General features: G+C 39.8%; 1 protein-coding gene and 1 pseudogene across 1 annotated transcript in view; both read right to left on the bottom strand.

The window, feature by feature from the left end:
- The window catches only part of FRAS1 (Fraser extracellular matrix complex subunit 1), a 483,930-nt gene that overhangs the window by 176,907 nt on the left and 291,031 nt on the right, over positions 1-15,992 (bottom strand). Inside the window, exons 25-28 of the mRNA XM_017876598.1 lie at positions 15,406-15,546; positions 12,709-12,979; positions 8,823-8,907; positions 5,289-5,615 (exon numbers count right to left, since the gene is read on the bottom strand). Coding sequence (XP_017732087.1) covers positions 5,289-5,615; positions 8,823-8,907; positions 12,709-12,979; positions 15,406-15,546 — 824 coding nt within the window. The remainder of the gene's footprint in view (positions 1-5,288; positions 5,616-8,822; positions 8,908-12,708; positions 12,980-15,405; positions 15,547-15,992) is intronic.
- Positions 13,259-13,501, bottom strand: LOC108532501 (MICOS complex subunit MIC10 pseudogene; annotated as a pseudogene).

The raw sequence follows: 15,992 nt of genomic DNA on the forward strand, positions 1-15,992 counted from the left end.
TTTTAAAAAAAAAAAAAAAGGAAGAAGCATCAATCTTCCCACTCATCATGATGAACATGTTTGTTTCGCATTGTTTTCTTTTGGAGAGTGTCCAGGGAAGATTCAAGAAGAGATGGATAGAAGGATATATATCATCTTTTCTACATTTAAGGTATCCAAAAAGCCAATGGTTTTGACATTTTGAATTTTTTAATCTCCTCACATTTTTTTTTTTCTGAAATTAGTTATATTACCAAGTGAATAATCTGCCCAGTAATGTTTTATAGATCCTCCAGAGGACCACATTAGCAGGCAATAAAATCCCAACAAGCAAAACTGGGGATATGATTAAAACAGTGCTTTAAATTACATAGTTCTTCTAATTCATCTGATAGAACAATAGGCATGCAGAAATGGTAATAAAGCTTAGCCATTACATATCATATTATAAATAAAAATATTAATGTTGTGAACCAGAAATAATGTCATAAACCTCCATCTTTTGGAGAAAAAAAATCTCACAAACAAAATGAAAAGTTCCCCCCAAAATTAAAGGTTGAGTCATAAATGAAGAAACGTTAGCTGAAATGATAACGTACTCTAACCCCAGGCCAAACATTTAAGATAAAAGTTTTAAACCTCACTAAATAGCAAATGACTAACATTGAATATAACAGTGACCTTATAATTTTACTTGTTCTGTAAAAATATACCTTAATTTGCAAGAGCTCATTTATATCATAGCTATTAAAATTTAATCTCAAAGGACACTGTGGAAAAGATCATGTGGGGTGGGGTGGTGAAATTTACCAGCATAAAGAAAACGGGAAAGATAATTGAACTGTTTCTGTGTTTGTCGATGTGTGTATGAGCCCCAGAAGCTTGCTATTTCAGGTCAAGAATATAGAACCTTTGCTCCATGTAGATTTCAACCAGTATATGTATATTTAAGGAAATATTTTCTGATTATGCACCTTATGAGACACTGAATTGAATAAGCTAATCAAACCCCCCAAAAGGTGAAACCCTCATATATGGCAAGGATTTAGTTATTTATGATATAGGCTCTTACTCACAAGAAATAAAGATTTTTATGCCATTGATGTTTGTAATTCTCATAAATGTCACTATTATCAAACTAACTGTGTCCCTGCAAGACAACCAATGAGAGGTAGGCTTTAATGAAATTGAGGGAAATCACCACAGGGCTATTTCTCTGTACACAAGCCTTACCACAGATAGCCAGAGAGGACTCTCAGCAGTAGAATTTTCCATCCAGTTCCTAGCATGACACTTGGGGACTTTTGACATTAAAGCATAACCCAGTTGCAGAAAATACTGCTCAAAGAATAACAAAGAAGTTCAGAAAGATCATCAGATGTATTGCCAGAGTGGAAAAAGAAAAGGCATGATTTCCAGAAGTATCTTAATTAATGAAAAAGAAGACAATTCCTTCAAACCCCAGCAGTAACAGAAGCCCACCAATAAGTATGAAATTTCCCTGTCCACATTTTAGCCCTTATTAAATGTCAAATTGGTTTAGAATCATATCTGTAGCAGCCTTGGGTTTAGTAATCTCCCTAATTAATGAAAGCCTGTTCAGCAATGCATTCTTTATTACTTTTAATCTGTTTTATTTATTTTGCCTCCTTCCCCGACAGAACATGTTTCAACATCAGTCCTGGTTATATTTTCTCCTCAGCAACTCAGTATAAGGCTGGAGGTGGCAGCCAAGTTTATTCACTATCAGGCCAAAGATAAAAACATAAGTTTGGGGGAAGTGATGTAGAACTTGAAACACAAGGGTTGAATTGACAGCTCCTCTACTCATTCCCAGGTGGGCTATTGTGGAGGTGCCCCAAGGGCTTCTCATCTGATGCAAGAGATGGATTGGAAGGCAGAAACACAGGCGCCAGCCTCACTCAAGCCATTACATCCATCCATTACCCATCCATCCAAAAAAAAAAATGTACTGAATTCCTACGCTCTGCTTGGGAGAGTAAGACTGGAATAGTCCCTGTTCACACAGAGCTTCCTTTTTCTATCCCTCCCTAATTACCTTGACAGGTTGTGTTTTCTGTTGAATGATATTAGGATTAATTTGTACATTCATTCATTAGCAATTAAACACAAGCCACTTGGCCATTCCATTTAAACTATCAGTTAGACATTAGCCAATAATCAGTCTCACTCCAGGTTTAATAACTAGGTAGCCACAGGGTAAGAACTTACATGCCCATCTTCCCTAATGGCTGTTAGAATGAAATCAGTCATGTCTGGCAATGCATCTACAAGAAGCCATAAGAGTTGAGGCACTTTTTTCTTCTTGGGCCCAGAAGACTTAACGTTTATAAATACTCTCACTTGTAACAAGATGCAGTGAGTTCAGAGGAAAGATTACAGAAGGCTTGGGGCCCAGCTTGGATAGAACATTGAGAAAATGACAAAATTACTGTCTTTATTCTATCCACTAAGGGGATAAGAATATATATGACCAACACATTGAAAACTCCTAGCTAGAATGAAAAGAGTCTCATGGTTAAGTGTAGGAGGCAGACACACTTGAGATGAAATCATAGCTCCAGCACTAAGTACCTTTATGACAATGAATGTTTTTCAACCTCTTTGTGCTTCAGTTTCCTCTTTTGGAAAATTAGAGATAATAACTGTACAAACATCACAGAGTGATCGTGAAGATCAAATGGAATAATTCCCATCAAACTTTAGTGCCTAATATCAAAAACAAAACAAAAGAAAAACTTCTACCCATAATAGAATTCCCATTAGAAAAATTAAGGTCCCATGGCCTCTACTCTAACCTTCTTCCCCAAGACATTGTAAAGATCAGTAAAAGAGATATAAGGAAAAAATATTTTGAATTCCTAAAAGGAAAAACACTGCATATTTGTATAATATTGCCAATATTGCAGTCAAATGTATTATTAGTACATCCTGATGAATGCTGAGGCTCTGGTCATGGGTTTCATTATTCTAATCCATGGGCAGGTAATCACAGCAATACAGGAGAGAGGGATGAAAAGGGACACAGAGCACAACTTAAATTCACTTTTCAGGAATCACAGACAGACACAAAAAATACCTACATGACTCACAAGTCACAAGGATTCCAAAACTCTGTGCTTTGTGCTTTATTTATGAATTAAATTTCCATTTGTCTTGGTTTTGTTCTGGTAGTCAAAGCAGTTAAAACCCTAGAAATGCCCTTCCATCTTGGGCCACTCCACACAAAATGGATGTGCAATACACTGAACTGAGCTCCCAACATGGAGATGGAAGCCACAATAGGAAAGGCAGCTGCTAGGGTGGCACTGAAATCCTCTAACAACCTTTGGAAAGAAACCAAGAAGGAAGAAACAAAAACTTTTGTCTGTCTAGACTTCATCTCTCTAGAACTAAACCTCATTTCCCAGGGCCATCGCAAGAGTGTGATAATTAGGATGAGCTGCAAGGTGGCTATCTGCCAACTCCATCTCATCATCAGCTTTCACTCGCTCCCATCTCTCTTATGCCACCTTCACTGCTTTCAGCAGCTGAAAATAACGAGACAGGAAATTGAGAAATTACCTAGCAGACCGTATTAGATTCAGCTGTTCACCTTCATGAGGCTCAATCGGATCAATCGCAAATTTTGAGTGATCACTGATGAGAAAGTGACGAGTGGTTTTACACTGTCCTCAACAAATCAGTCTCTCCATCTAGTCATTAATGACACCTCAGTAGGCAGTGATATTTGAAATAAAAGGTTGTTCAAGAAATATGTTTCCCAATCTACTATCATGAGAAAGAGTCATTCTTGATGCAACTGAGAAAAGGGCATCCAGTGAAATATCATCTAGTTTTGAAAATGTTTTCCAGGTCCCTTTGGTCTAGCAATGTCTCAGTCCAGTATTTCCTAAAGTGTGAGAGCCATCTCATTTGCAGTATCCAAAAACATTTTTGGTAGCATATGGACAAAATGTAGAATGGTTATGTATTAATTTTCATATTTTAGAAAAAAAGTATAATTCTACATTAAGCCCATGATTTCCTAAGTAGTATTTATTAGGATGAGGCTACAATAAAAAGTAAGTTGATACAAAGAAAAATATTAAGTAAATAATAGTACAGCTGCTTGTGGATATGGCGAAAACATAAAAAGGTGGCATGTCAATGACTCAAGCTGAGCAAAAATGCTATTCCTTTATTTACTTAGAGATGGGGCCTTGCCCTGTCATCCACGCTGGAGTGCAGTAGTGTGGTCACAGCTCACTGCAACCTCGAACTTCTGCGTTAAAGTGATCCTCCCACCTCAGCCTCCGGAGTAGCCAAGGCCACAGATGCATGCCATCGCACTCAGCTAATTTTTAAAGAAAAAACCTTTAGTAGAGACAAGATTTCTCTGTGTTGCTCAGACTGGTCTCAAACTCCTGAGCTCAAGTGATCCTCTTACCCCAACCTCCCAAAGTGCTGAGATTACAGGCATGAGCCACTGCACCCGGCCTAATGCCCTTTATTGGCTCCTACTTCCTAGGGCAAAGATCCCTAGGATTACCAAAAGAGTTTGCTCATCCTTCTTTGGTTGAGCTAACAGAATGGCTGAACTCACCTTTTTTGATTCATTCAGATTATCTGACTATGAACTTCACATTTCATCAGCTGTTTTTTTTTTGTTTTTTTGTTTTTTTTTTTTGAGACGGAGTCTCTGTCGCCCAGGCTGGAGTGCAGTGGTGCGATCTCGGCTCACTGCAGGCTCTGCCCTCTGGGTTCACGCTATTCCCCTGCCTCGGACTCCCTAGTAGTTGGGACTACAGGTGCCCACCACTGTGCCCAGCTAAGTTTTTGTATTTTTAGTGGAGACGGGGTTTCACCGTGTTAGCCACTATGGTCTCGATCTCCTGACTTCGTGATCCACCCGCCTTGGCCTCCCAAAGTGCTGGGATTACAGGTGTGAGCCACCACGCCCGGCCTGATGAGCTGTTTTTGAAGGGCAGATAAAAACAGGAATATCTTGATTCTTATGGTTATGCTCAGGCAGGAGACAAAAGGATTAGTGGATAATAACACGTTCTTATGGCAGTACCTCAACAAAAAAGGTTCAAAAGTGTCCCAATTTGTAGAGAACATGGGGACAGTTCTTTCAGATCAAGGGTGCTCCTAACAAGATATTTAGCACCCTCTATATAATAGGTTATATTTGACTAAATGAATGACTACTCACATCTTAACTTTGTGAGTATCATAAAATAATATCAACAGTAGAAATTCACATCTAGGCGCAAGGAAACTGTAACTCTAGGAATGACACCTACCTGAGGCACGGTCTTCACTTGGAACAGTATATTATGGAAGGAGTGTCCATCATTCGCCTGCAAGACTGCAACATCGGATGTGCTGTCTGAACCATCATGAGCATAGTGGAGAAGGCCTCTAGAGAGTTCATCCAGCTGGAATTGATCGATAGGGGCTGCAGGGGACTGAAGTGTTTGAAGCAATTGGCCATGAAGTGGAGGATCGATTACTTCAACGACCACATCCTGTGGGTTATCATCATCTCGGATGTCAAGCAGCTGGGTGGTGATGGTTGCCCTCTCTCCTCTGCTAATGTGGAGAACCTCATTTCTCAGCACATAGGGGGCCTGTGGAGTTGAAGGGAAGAAGAGTCAGTTAATAGGGAAAGAAAGGACAATCCAGTGGACTAGATACCTGATGGTTATTTCTATGCTTTTTTGAGAAACTCAAGGTGTTCTAGCAAAGCACCAAACTGTTCTATGGTGAAAGCATTTGTCAGAGGTGTGGTCAGTCATAGTAACACAACAACTAAGGTTACTTCACACCTCTGGGTTCTAGAGGTTTATCAAGCCACTTCAAGACTTGAGAGACAACTGGTGAGAGCTGCTAGCTTCTAAATCTCTAATTTCTCTGCTATCCTGACTTACATTATATCCCAAGAGAGACTAATAAGAGGTGTGAACTGTTTGGACTTGCCTTTGGGAGGACACACTTCACTCCAGGCCATATTGTAGTATACTGACTCACAGGAGCTACTTCTGCATCCTGAGCTCATGCCGCTTCTAGTCCCTCCCAGAAACTTTCTTCAGTTTTCTCATCTAAATCTTGATAGAGCCCCACCCCAACTCAGGTTATAAAGCCTGCCAAGATTATGGTCTAGGTGAGTAAGGCAACCACCTGGCTAATTCATGTGACAAGGCTAATATAGTAAAATTTAATATCTTTTTCTTGGGATTGTCAGGTTACCTCCCACCAACTTGAGTAAGCAGATAAAATGTTCTTTCATAAAGATAAAAGCTAATGAACCACAACAGAAAAAAAAAAAAAGCTCACCCAAAAAATTGAGGCCAGAAGCCAAAGAAAATATTATTTCGGTTTTTAAACAAATATCATTTGAAGTAGAACCATCTAGGACTTTTCTCAACACACTGCCTCCTTTAATCCAAATGGCTTTCTTTGAAAACTACCCAAGCCACCCTCCTGGTCTCCTGGAAATTACAATCTCTATTAAAGGAATGTCTAATACATCATTATAATAGTCACATAGTGGGAAATTAGATGATAGTTACTCTTCAGAATTCTCAAGTGAGAATTCTACAGTTGTGATTCTATACATGGGAAAGAGTGACCCCTCCTATTCTGAAAGAGGAAAAGTCAAAGGTGATGTCAAAATCCACAAATGGAAAAGACCAAATTAACTTGCATAAGAGAATATCAGAGAGGCTCAAGACCACATTGAAACATTGCAGAAATATAAAGGAACAAAAGTAAGTTAAAATTATTTTCTAAAATTCCATTTTAAAGACTTAAAATGATACAAGTTTCTCATATAATAAATAAAATTAAATGTGCCCTCCTTACTCACTTGATTGTGGAAAAACCTATAAGCCACACTTGGGGAGCCATGGGAACTCACCATGTCAGATTAGGAAGACTTGCCAATATCTACCTTTGGTCTTTCACTGGAGTAACTTTATTAGCCCAAACAAAAAGAACAAAACAAAGTTTCTGAGTGTAAGGACTGAGAAACATCTAAACTAGTAAGTTGTAAGACTGGAGGTAGCCCTCTGTCCTAAATTTACAGAGATCACCTTGTCTTAGCTTTTTTTTTTTTTAGACGGAGTCTCACTCTGTTGCCCAGTCTGGAGTGCAGTGGCACGATCTCAGCTCACTGCAACTTCCACCTCCCTGGTTCAAGCTAGTCTCCTGCCTCAGCCTCCTGAGTAGCTGGGATTACAGGTGTCCATCACCATGCCCGGCTAATTTTTGCATTTTCAGTAGAGACGTGGTTTCACCATGTTGGCCAGGCTGGTCTCGAACTCCTGACCTCGGGTGATCCACCCACTTTGGCCTCCCAAATTGCTGGGATTACAGGCATAAGCCACTGAGCCCAGCCTGTTTTAGCTTTAATTAAAACAAAATTTATATATTTTGCTCACCCATGAGATCAAATTAACTTAGGATCATTTTCAAATCATTAAACTCCAATTTATCCCTGATGTGATAATACCATCAAGAAGAGGTGAACTGGGCTATTAATATCATTCTGAAGCCACCTCTGGTTCAAGTCTATGTTATCCACGATCCTTTCATTTTGGACCGAATATATAAAACATCAGATGAAAAACAATAATCTAGTGTCCTTCCTTGAATCATGAATAACATGATACTGACATCTGGATATTTAGTTCCTCAGGAGAATATTCCACTCTCTTGCTTTTCATAACTTATGAATATACCTATTTCCCTATTCTTTGCACATTTTGGCTCTTCAATCCCTCAAGCCCAGTTCCTAGAGCAGCTACCACTATATGTATTCTGGTCCCATAAGTACAACTTGACGGAGATGAATGATAAGAGGTGAGTTCAAAGGGCCATCACACTGAGTTTTACAGCATCTACCATGACTTCCTCATGTCTGTGTTTTGTTGATGGCCACACTGGCACACTGGAACCTCATTTAAGTAGATCCTTAATAATATTCTCTAACTGCTGCAAATTCCACATACTAGAGAAAGATACAACAAACTCCTTCACCTAAAAATAAAGACAGTCTTTTTTTGTTTGTTTGTTTGTTTGAGACAGGGTCTCACTGTGTTGCTCAGGCTGGGGCACGGTGGCATGATCGTTATTCATTGCAGCCTCAATCTTCCTGAGCTCAGGTGATCCTCCCATCTCAGCTTCCCAAGTAGCTGGGACTACAGGAATGCATCACCAGGCCCAGCTAATCTTTTGTATCTTTTTTCTGTTTCAGTATAGATGGGGTTTTGCCATGCTGCTCAGGCTGGCTTCAAACTCCTGGGCCCAAGCAATCCACCTGCCTCAGCCTCCCAAAGTGCTGAGATTATAGGCATGAGCCACTGCACCCTGCCAATTATTTGGGAGGGCTGCTAGCAGATTCAGTATAGTAAAGTTAGGCATCATGTAACGGTTAAGAACACTGCCTCTGTAGCCAGATTTACTGGGCACAGACATTGACTCCCTATTTATTAGCTATATTACCATAGACAAGTTACGTCACCTTGTGACTTTGCTTCCTTGTCTGTAAATTGGAAACAATAATACCTCATAATATTGGCATAAGGATTAACTGAGTTACTTACGTGAAACACTAAGACTGTAACACTAAGTACTAGAGGAATATTAGTAATTTTGGTTGCTGCTGTTGTTATTACCCAGAAGTGCTAAAAATTACTCCCGTGGCATCTCAAGAGGAAGCCAAGACTAGATTAATTTAATGCAATAATTTTCATTAAATCCACAGGAAACCTGGATTTTGTGCTTGAGAACTAGTAGGCATGTAAAATTATTAATTCCTTGGCCATTTTTATTACCTGTGTTGAAAACGCTTGTATGTTGATCAGCTGTGGCTCAGAGAAGAACTGCTGGTCACTAATTTTCAGGAAAAAGTAACCTTTCCTAAAGAAGTCCCAAAGAAAGGAATAAGAAAATATAATCATTACATTAGACTTTAGACAGAAAAGGCTTAAAAACATTTTCAGGTTATGTGTAGGTAAGAATTTGGATCAAACTGCTGCAGCAATGTCATATTCATACTATAAAGAAAAACTACCAGATAAAGATGAACATAGTAAGATTCAGGTAAAAATACTGTGTGTTCTTAAATCTCCTTATAACAATTATAATAATTATGTAACCATTTTATTTCCTATCTTTCTAAACTGAATAAAGAAAAGACTGAAAAATTAGTTGTCAGGCCAAGGCAGATTAGCAATATATCGTAGGCTAATGGTTAAACTGAAGAATTGAAAGGAATCTTTTATAGTCTCTGACCAGTTCTCCACGATTCCCTCTTCCCAACAAATGCTCTTCCTAACCCATGCCCAATTCATGTGTGTGGGCCCCCAGTAACAATGTTTGCAATGTCTGTATTACATGGCTGTTCATCTCCCCTCACTCCCCACCAGCCCACACATAGTCATTGTGGACAGACTAGGGAAGGATGGCTGATTGTGGCGATTTGCAACTGGCCCAAGAGCCAGCAGTCAGTCTCAGCATTTGACTACAGGACAACCAGAGTCTACGGTGTAGAACAAGTCTGCCTGTAAGAGAGAAGTGAATGAAGCCTACAAGCAAAGAGACACAGGGATGACAGAAGAGTTGATTCCTGCTTCCTCTTCCCAGTCCTTGCTTCCACACTGTCCTGGAGCACAATTGCCCTTGGTGCCTTTGAGATCTGAGCCACTCCTGCAATGTTATAACAAACCTTACATTTTTGCTAATCTAGTTTAAGTTTACTTCCATTACTTGCAACCAAAGAGTCCCAATTAATAATAAAATAAGCCGTTGTTCAAGCAGCTTCAGAGACTGCTAGAGGGAAGGTAAGACTTACCCACCTTCAAAGCCAAACCAAGAACAGAACTTGCTGCTGACTGGTAAGATATAGGACTACTGCATTATGGGTATTTTTGAATTCTAATCTACCAGAGGGACCATTGTTTTAAAAGTTCTTTAGAAGTTATTCTTGGAACTACTATTTATACATGAAAGAATGTGGATGGATCTCAAAAGCATTATGGCAAAAGACAGAAACAAAAGGCTACATATTGTTTGATTCCATTCACCTAACGTTTTAAAAACCACAAAACTATAGCAGTAAAACTGGATCAGTGGTCACCAGTGACTGGGGAGGGAAAGGAGCAACTATAAAAAGGGAGGACTTTTGGAGCGGTAATGAAACTATCTGTCATATTGATATGGTTGTTGGTCCGCAAGACTGCAAAACTGTATACAGTTATTGAATATTTATGTAGAACCAATGACACTTCAAACATGGGGGTTTTTATTGAATGCAGAATCATAGTACCTCAATAAACTGATTGTTTTTTAAAAAGACGATTTTGTCTTCCCTTCTCTTCTATCTTCCCTTCATTTTCTGTCCCATTTAAGTCCTGTCCCTCTCCACCACCACCTCAGGCTTCAAGAGAATGTAACTGATGGATTGCCTTCCAGGATAGAAGAGAAGGTAAGACAAAATAGTTTTTTAAAAATGATTTTTGGTGGCACTGAGGTTCCAATAACAGTGTTCAATATATCAGCAATACCATTTTATCCCAGTGATGGCAACTACACCTATAGGTTGTCTTCCACTCCACAGAAGCATTCGAATCCCAAAGGAATCCAATCCTGAAGAATCGTGGTCAGTGACTTCGTGGTTAAAAACAAAACAAAACACAAACTTATTTGTTTTGTATTATTCAGAGACTTTAATAATTTTATTTTCCATGGGTTTCTACCAACCTCATTTTATTATTATTCTCCTTCTTTCTTTTGTTGAATTTTTACTGTGCCTCTCATTCTTTCTTTTGTTGGATAAAGAGAATCCAGTATTAAAATGGGTGCCCCAAAAAGAGGACTATATTTCCTAAACTGCCATTCTTTGTCCCTTTTAGGGGTACAAAGCTATGATTCCACAAAAAAACAGGTGATGAGAGGTTAAAGAAGTTAGACAAGAAGGTTGACCTTGGTTGTCTATGAAGCTTTATGCTTTTCATAAGCGACTGCAAGAAAAGGGATTACTATACAGAGTTGTATCACTCTGTGTTTGTGTGTCTGTGTGATAGAAATACTTAAGAATAGGCCAGGTGTGGCAGCTCACGCATGTAATTGCAGCACTTTGGGAGGCCAAGGCAGGCAGATCACTAGAGGTGAGGAGTTCGAGACCAGTCTGGCGAATATAGTGAAACCCTACATCTTCTAAAAATACAAAAATTAGCTGGGCATGGTGGCGTGTGCCTCTAGTCCCAGCTACTCAGGAGGCTGAGGCACGAGAATCACTTGAACCCAGGAGGCAGAGGTTTTGGTGAGCCAAGATCATGCCACTGTACTCCAGCCTGGACGACAGAGTGAGATTCTGTCTCAAATAATAATAATAATAATACTTATAGTAAAAATGAATGCAGAATATACAGTAGGAATTTGAAGAGTCTATGGCATCAAACACCAGAGTGTTAAGCTTCATCTCTGTAGCAATCCTTTTCTATGAGGTGACCTTTTGTCCTTTGAGGAGGGAAGTATACCTACTGTTCCTAGTATATTAGGGAGGCAGAAATCATTGTGGCTAAAGGCATGGGTTGTGGAATCAGTCTTGGCTTGGAGTCTCAGCTCTGCACACACATGTTGAGAGGTCTTGGGCAAGATGACCTATACTCTCAAGGCCTCAGTTTCCTTATCTGTAGACTAGGAACATGAGATATATAGTTCATGTGAAGTGCTTAACATGATGCCTGGCTCAAAGTTAGCACTCCATAAATGCTAGTTGTTCTTATTCCTATAATATGATCTTCCAAGGTCACTGGTATCATCACCTCTGAATTACAATAGAGAAAATGCCATCTACTTTTCTCCTCACCTATCTCCCAGCCCAAATCTCAAAACCAACCAACCCTCAAGGTTAGTGTTGACAGCAGAAAATACTCACTGCACCCTTGTCACTGTTCCATGGGTTTCAACTCCTTGTTTATACATAGAGTCTATGCTGAATTATCTGCACTAATGAAGTAGAGCAGGATGAAGGATAATCCGAAAGGCTAATCTTTGGGGGGCACCCTCTGACTTCTGTGGAGTAGATTTACCCTGCTAATTATATAGCTATATTTGCTTGGGTTGGTGTTAACATTCAATTGCATTCCTGAAGCATATGTCAGCTGGGGTAGGGAAGGCAGCCAGAAGTGTGCTAGGCATCAGGGGAAAACTGAATCAGGCTTAAAAATTAACCACAATTAATCCCATAATGTGGATAATAAAAACTTCACTGTGATTCTAAGTTTCCTTCCAACTCTAAAATCCTAGAGACCATACAACACCTTGAAAAGCATGTGCTCCATCCTCTTTCTCTCTGCCGCCCACTCCCAGTGTATTGCCCCAATGTTGAAGCAGCAGCTGTAACATCTAGGTATATGACCACTTTTGTTTCTGCTGGGCCAAAAATCTGAGTAATTGTACCAGGATTTTTCTGTTGCATCAGAGAATTACCCATAATTATGTGAGAAAATGAAAATGTCTCTAACAGATGCACGTTCTTTGAGCAATCACAGGGAAATGATGACAGGCAGCTGACAGCATTTGGGTTTGTGGAGTATTGATCTTCCCCAGATGAGAAGGGTTAGCTATTAAGAAAGAGCGACTCAGACAGGGTGGAGGAGTGGAAAAGCAATGATGGAAAGGAGGCAGGAAGAAAACAACAAAACACACAGTCACCTGAGTTTTTCTTTGCTGTGCACAAAACGCACTTTCTTCTCGTTCACATCTTTCCAGCTAAAACGTCCAGCCTTGTCCAGCTGAACCTCTTTTCCATTTCTTGAGAGCACTAGCTGACCATTGGTAGGAGCACTCACAACATGAAACAGGAGATCTTCGACCCTACCCTCCTGGTCTTGGACATTCAGGAGGGAAAAATCCAGTGGCTTTATTGAACCAATTGGGAGGATCAGGGAACCATTCACATGAAGACTAGGGGTATGTATTTTGCCTGAAAAACAGGAACCCAAAGGTGAAGCTTGTGGTACCTTCCCTAATTAGGTCAATTTCCCCTTATTTTTATTTTTTCAGACCACCTCCTTACAATTTCCAGAGAATAAACACAAAATAAGAAACAGAGTTGATTTCACTGCATAAACAGTGTGCTGGAGTTTACAGTATTACATTGTTACAAAAGACCACAACCGTCAGCTGGCTCTAGGGAACTTCAGTGTTCCTGAAGAATACACATGATGTCTCTTTGCCTCCCAGTGGGATCCTCAGGTGTGAGTCACTGCTCCTGTTCTTTGACACACATTCCATATAGAAGACAAGGAGCCTGGAAACTATGCCGATGGCTGGAGTAGGCCATTCCCAATTCCATGCCAAACCAAAGGTTAATGGCTGTTTTCTTCTTTTAAAGAAGTTTAGGTGAGGAAACAAGTCCTAGTTCCAAACCAGTACCTATCTTTACGACTGCACCTGCCAAACACTGCTCTCACTTCCTGCTGAGCTCTGGCTCTGACTCGGACATGTTCTCCTCTTACAGGCAGCTCCAGCTTTCCTTTCAGCTGCCCTCCATGTGCCAACCCTTTTTTTGTTTTAATTTTAAATAAGCTTGTAATGTTGTTAACTCAGAGCTGCACAGCTGAGATTCTGGGCTACGGTATACAATAAGCCTCCCAGTGGTTACCGCCCTGGATGCACATGACAAGAACATAGGACTTCAATGTAATCATTAAACTATAAAACTCTTAGAAGAAAATATAGGAGTATATTTTATGATTTTGAATTAGACAATGCTTTCTTAGATAAGACATAAAAAGCACACATGACAAAAGAAAAAATAAATGAACATCATCAAAATGTAAAACTTTTGTATTCAAAGGGTACCTGTGAGAAAGTGACAAGACAACACACAGAATGGGAGTAAACACACAAATCATACATCTACAAAGGGGCTTGCATCAAGAATATGTAAAGAACTCCTATAACTCAACAATAGAAAATGAAAAACCCAATTTTTAAAATGGGTGAAGAATTTGAATCTGCATTTCTTCAAAGAAGATACACAAAGGCCAATAAGCACATGAGCAGGTGCAAAATCATAACCACAATAAGATATTGCCTCATGTTTTTGACGAACGACTCTCAAAAGCCAACACTCAGTAATGTCCCTCCCAAGCTTTACTCACCTATAAAGGTTTTGGGATTCAAAATGAAGACTGAATTTAAATTCACTTCTCTTTGTTATTTAAGGTAACATGTCCATTAATGTGTTGGAAGAGACTGGCTTCATTTCTTAACATGTTACTTATTATTATTATTATTATTTTGAGATGGAGTCTTGCTCTGTCGCCCAGGCTGGAGTACTGTGGCATGATCTCGGCTCACCATAATCTCCGCTTCCTGGGTTCAAGCGATTCTCCTGCCTCAGCCTCCTCAGTAGCTGGGATTACAGGCGCTCATTACTGTGCCTGGCTAATTTTTGTATTTTTAGTAAACACAGGGTTTCACCATGTTGACCAGGCTGGTCTTGAACTCCTGACCTCAGATGATCTGCCTGCCTCGGCCTCCCAATGTGCTGGAATTACAGGCATGAGCCACCATGCCGGGCCGATGTTACATATTTTTAAGGGCAAACAGGGTAGCTTGAAATCCATCTGCTAGAAACCTCATGAAGCAGACTCCTCATACTATTTGTTATTTATTTATAATTTATCTCTAATGTGTGAAAAAGGGTGTACCACTGCACTTTGACATAATTAGCTCTACAAATTTATATAAATATAAATAAATCATAGGTAAATATAGTCATGTGCTCTATAACATTTCAGTCAACAACAGACCACTTATATGATGGTGGTCCCATAAAATTTTACTGTACCTTTTCTATTTTAGATATGTTTAGATACACAAATACTTACTATTGTGTTACAATTGCCTATGGTATTCAGTACACTCACATGCTGTACAGGTTTGTAGCCTATATTATATAGCCTTGGTGTGCAGTAGGCTATATCATCTAGGTTTGGGTAACTACACTCTATGAAGTTCAAACAATGATGAAACTGCTTAATGATGCATTTCTCAGAATGTATCCCCATCATTAAGCAAAGTGTGACTGTATAGATATAATTTTCTATAACATGGCTGTAGTTCAGGAACTTAGCTAAGTTTTATGCCAATTTCTTAGCTGATAGCTGTGACTTTTAAGGCACAGATTGCTTCTTTTCCTTTCCAATGATTATAGAAGTTGAGATTTCCCAATTTTCCATATTCTATAAAGAGTCCCTTACTCCTTAGCAGCACCATGGGTTTTCCCAAATTGGGAATGCTGCATTTTGTATCACATAAGTCAATTATGTCTGCAAACTCAGCCTTCACATAGAGAAATTATTGGTAAGTTCACCAGACCATCAGAGGAGAAACACTTACCAGAACATGTCTCATTAGAGGAGTGGGCAGAAAAGCCAGGAACACAGTTGTAAACACAGAGGCCACTCTTCAGAAAGAACCCATGGCCACAGAGGTGACAACGGTCCCTGCGGCTGCACTGCAAGCACCCCCGAGGACAGGCTATTAGAAAAGGAAACACTAAATGAGATTCAATCAAGGCACCACCAGCAACAGAGAAATAAAGGGCTTTCAAACAGAAGAGTCAGAGCACATGCAACAAATGAGCCCTAACTGTAACAAAAGAGAAGACTGACGGTTTCCTCTTAGAATGTACAGGGGGCTGATCTATAGAGAGGAACACTCCTCGCTTTACGTAACGCAATCTAAAAATGTTACACATCCATGAATTGTTTAAAAAGTTAACCATACTGACTTGTAAGAAAAGACCTTTGTAGTGATTAAGAGCACAGACTCCTTCTAGGTACCCTTCCTTCCCTAACCTTCCAGCTGTTGACCTCGGGCAAGTTCTGTTTAACAATCGATGGCCGGGCGCGGTGGCTCAAGCCTGTAATCCCAGCACTTTGGGAGGCCGAGACGGGCGGATCACAAGGTCAGGAGATCGAGAC

Source organism: Rhinopithecus bieti, unplaced genomic scaffold (genome assembly GCF_001698545.2).
Source record: "Rhinopithecus bieti isolate Rb0 unplaced genomic scaffold, ASM169854v2 scaffold_8675, whole genome shotgun sequence".
Classification (NCBI taxonomy): domain Eukaryota; kingdom Metazoa; phylum Chordata; class Mammalia; order Primates; family Cercopithecidae; genus Rhinopithecus; species Rhinopithecus bieti.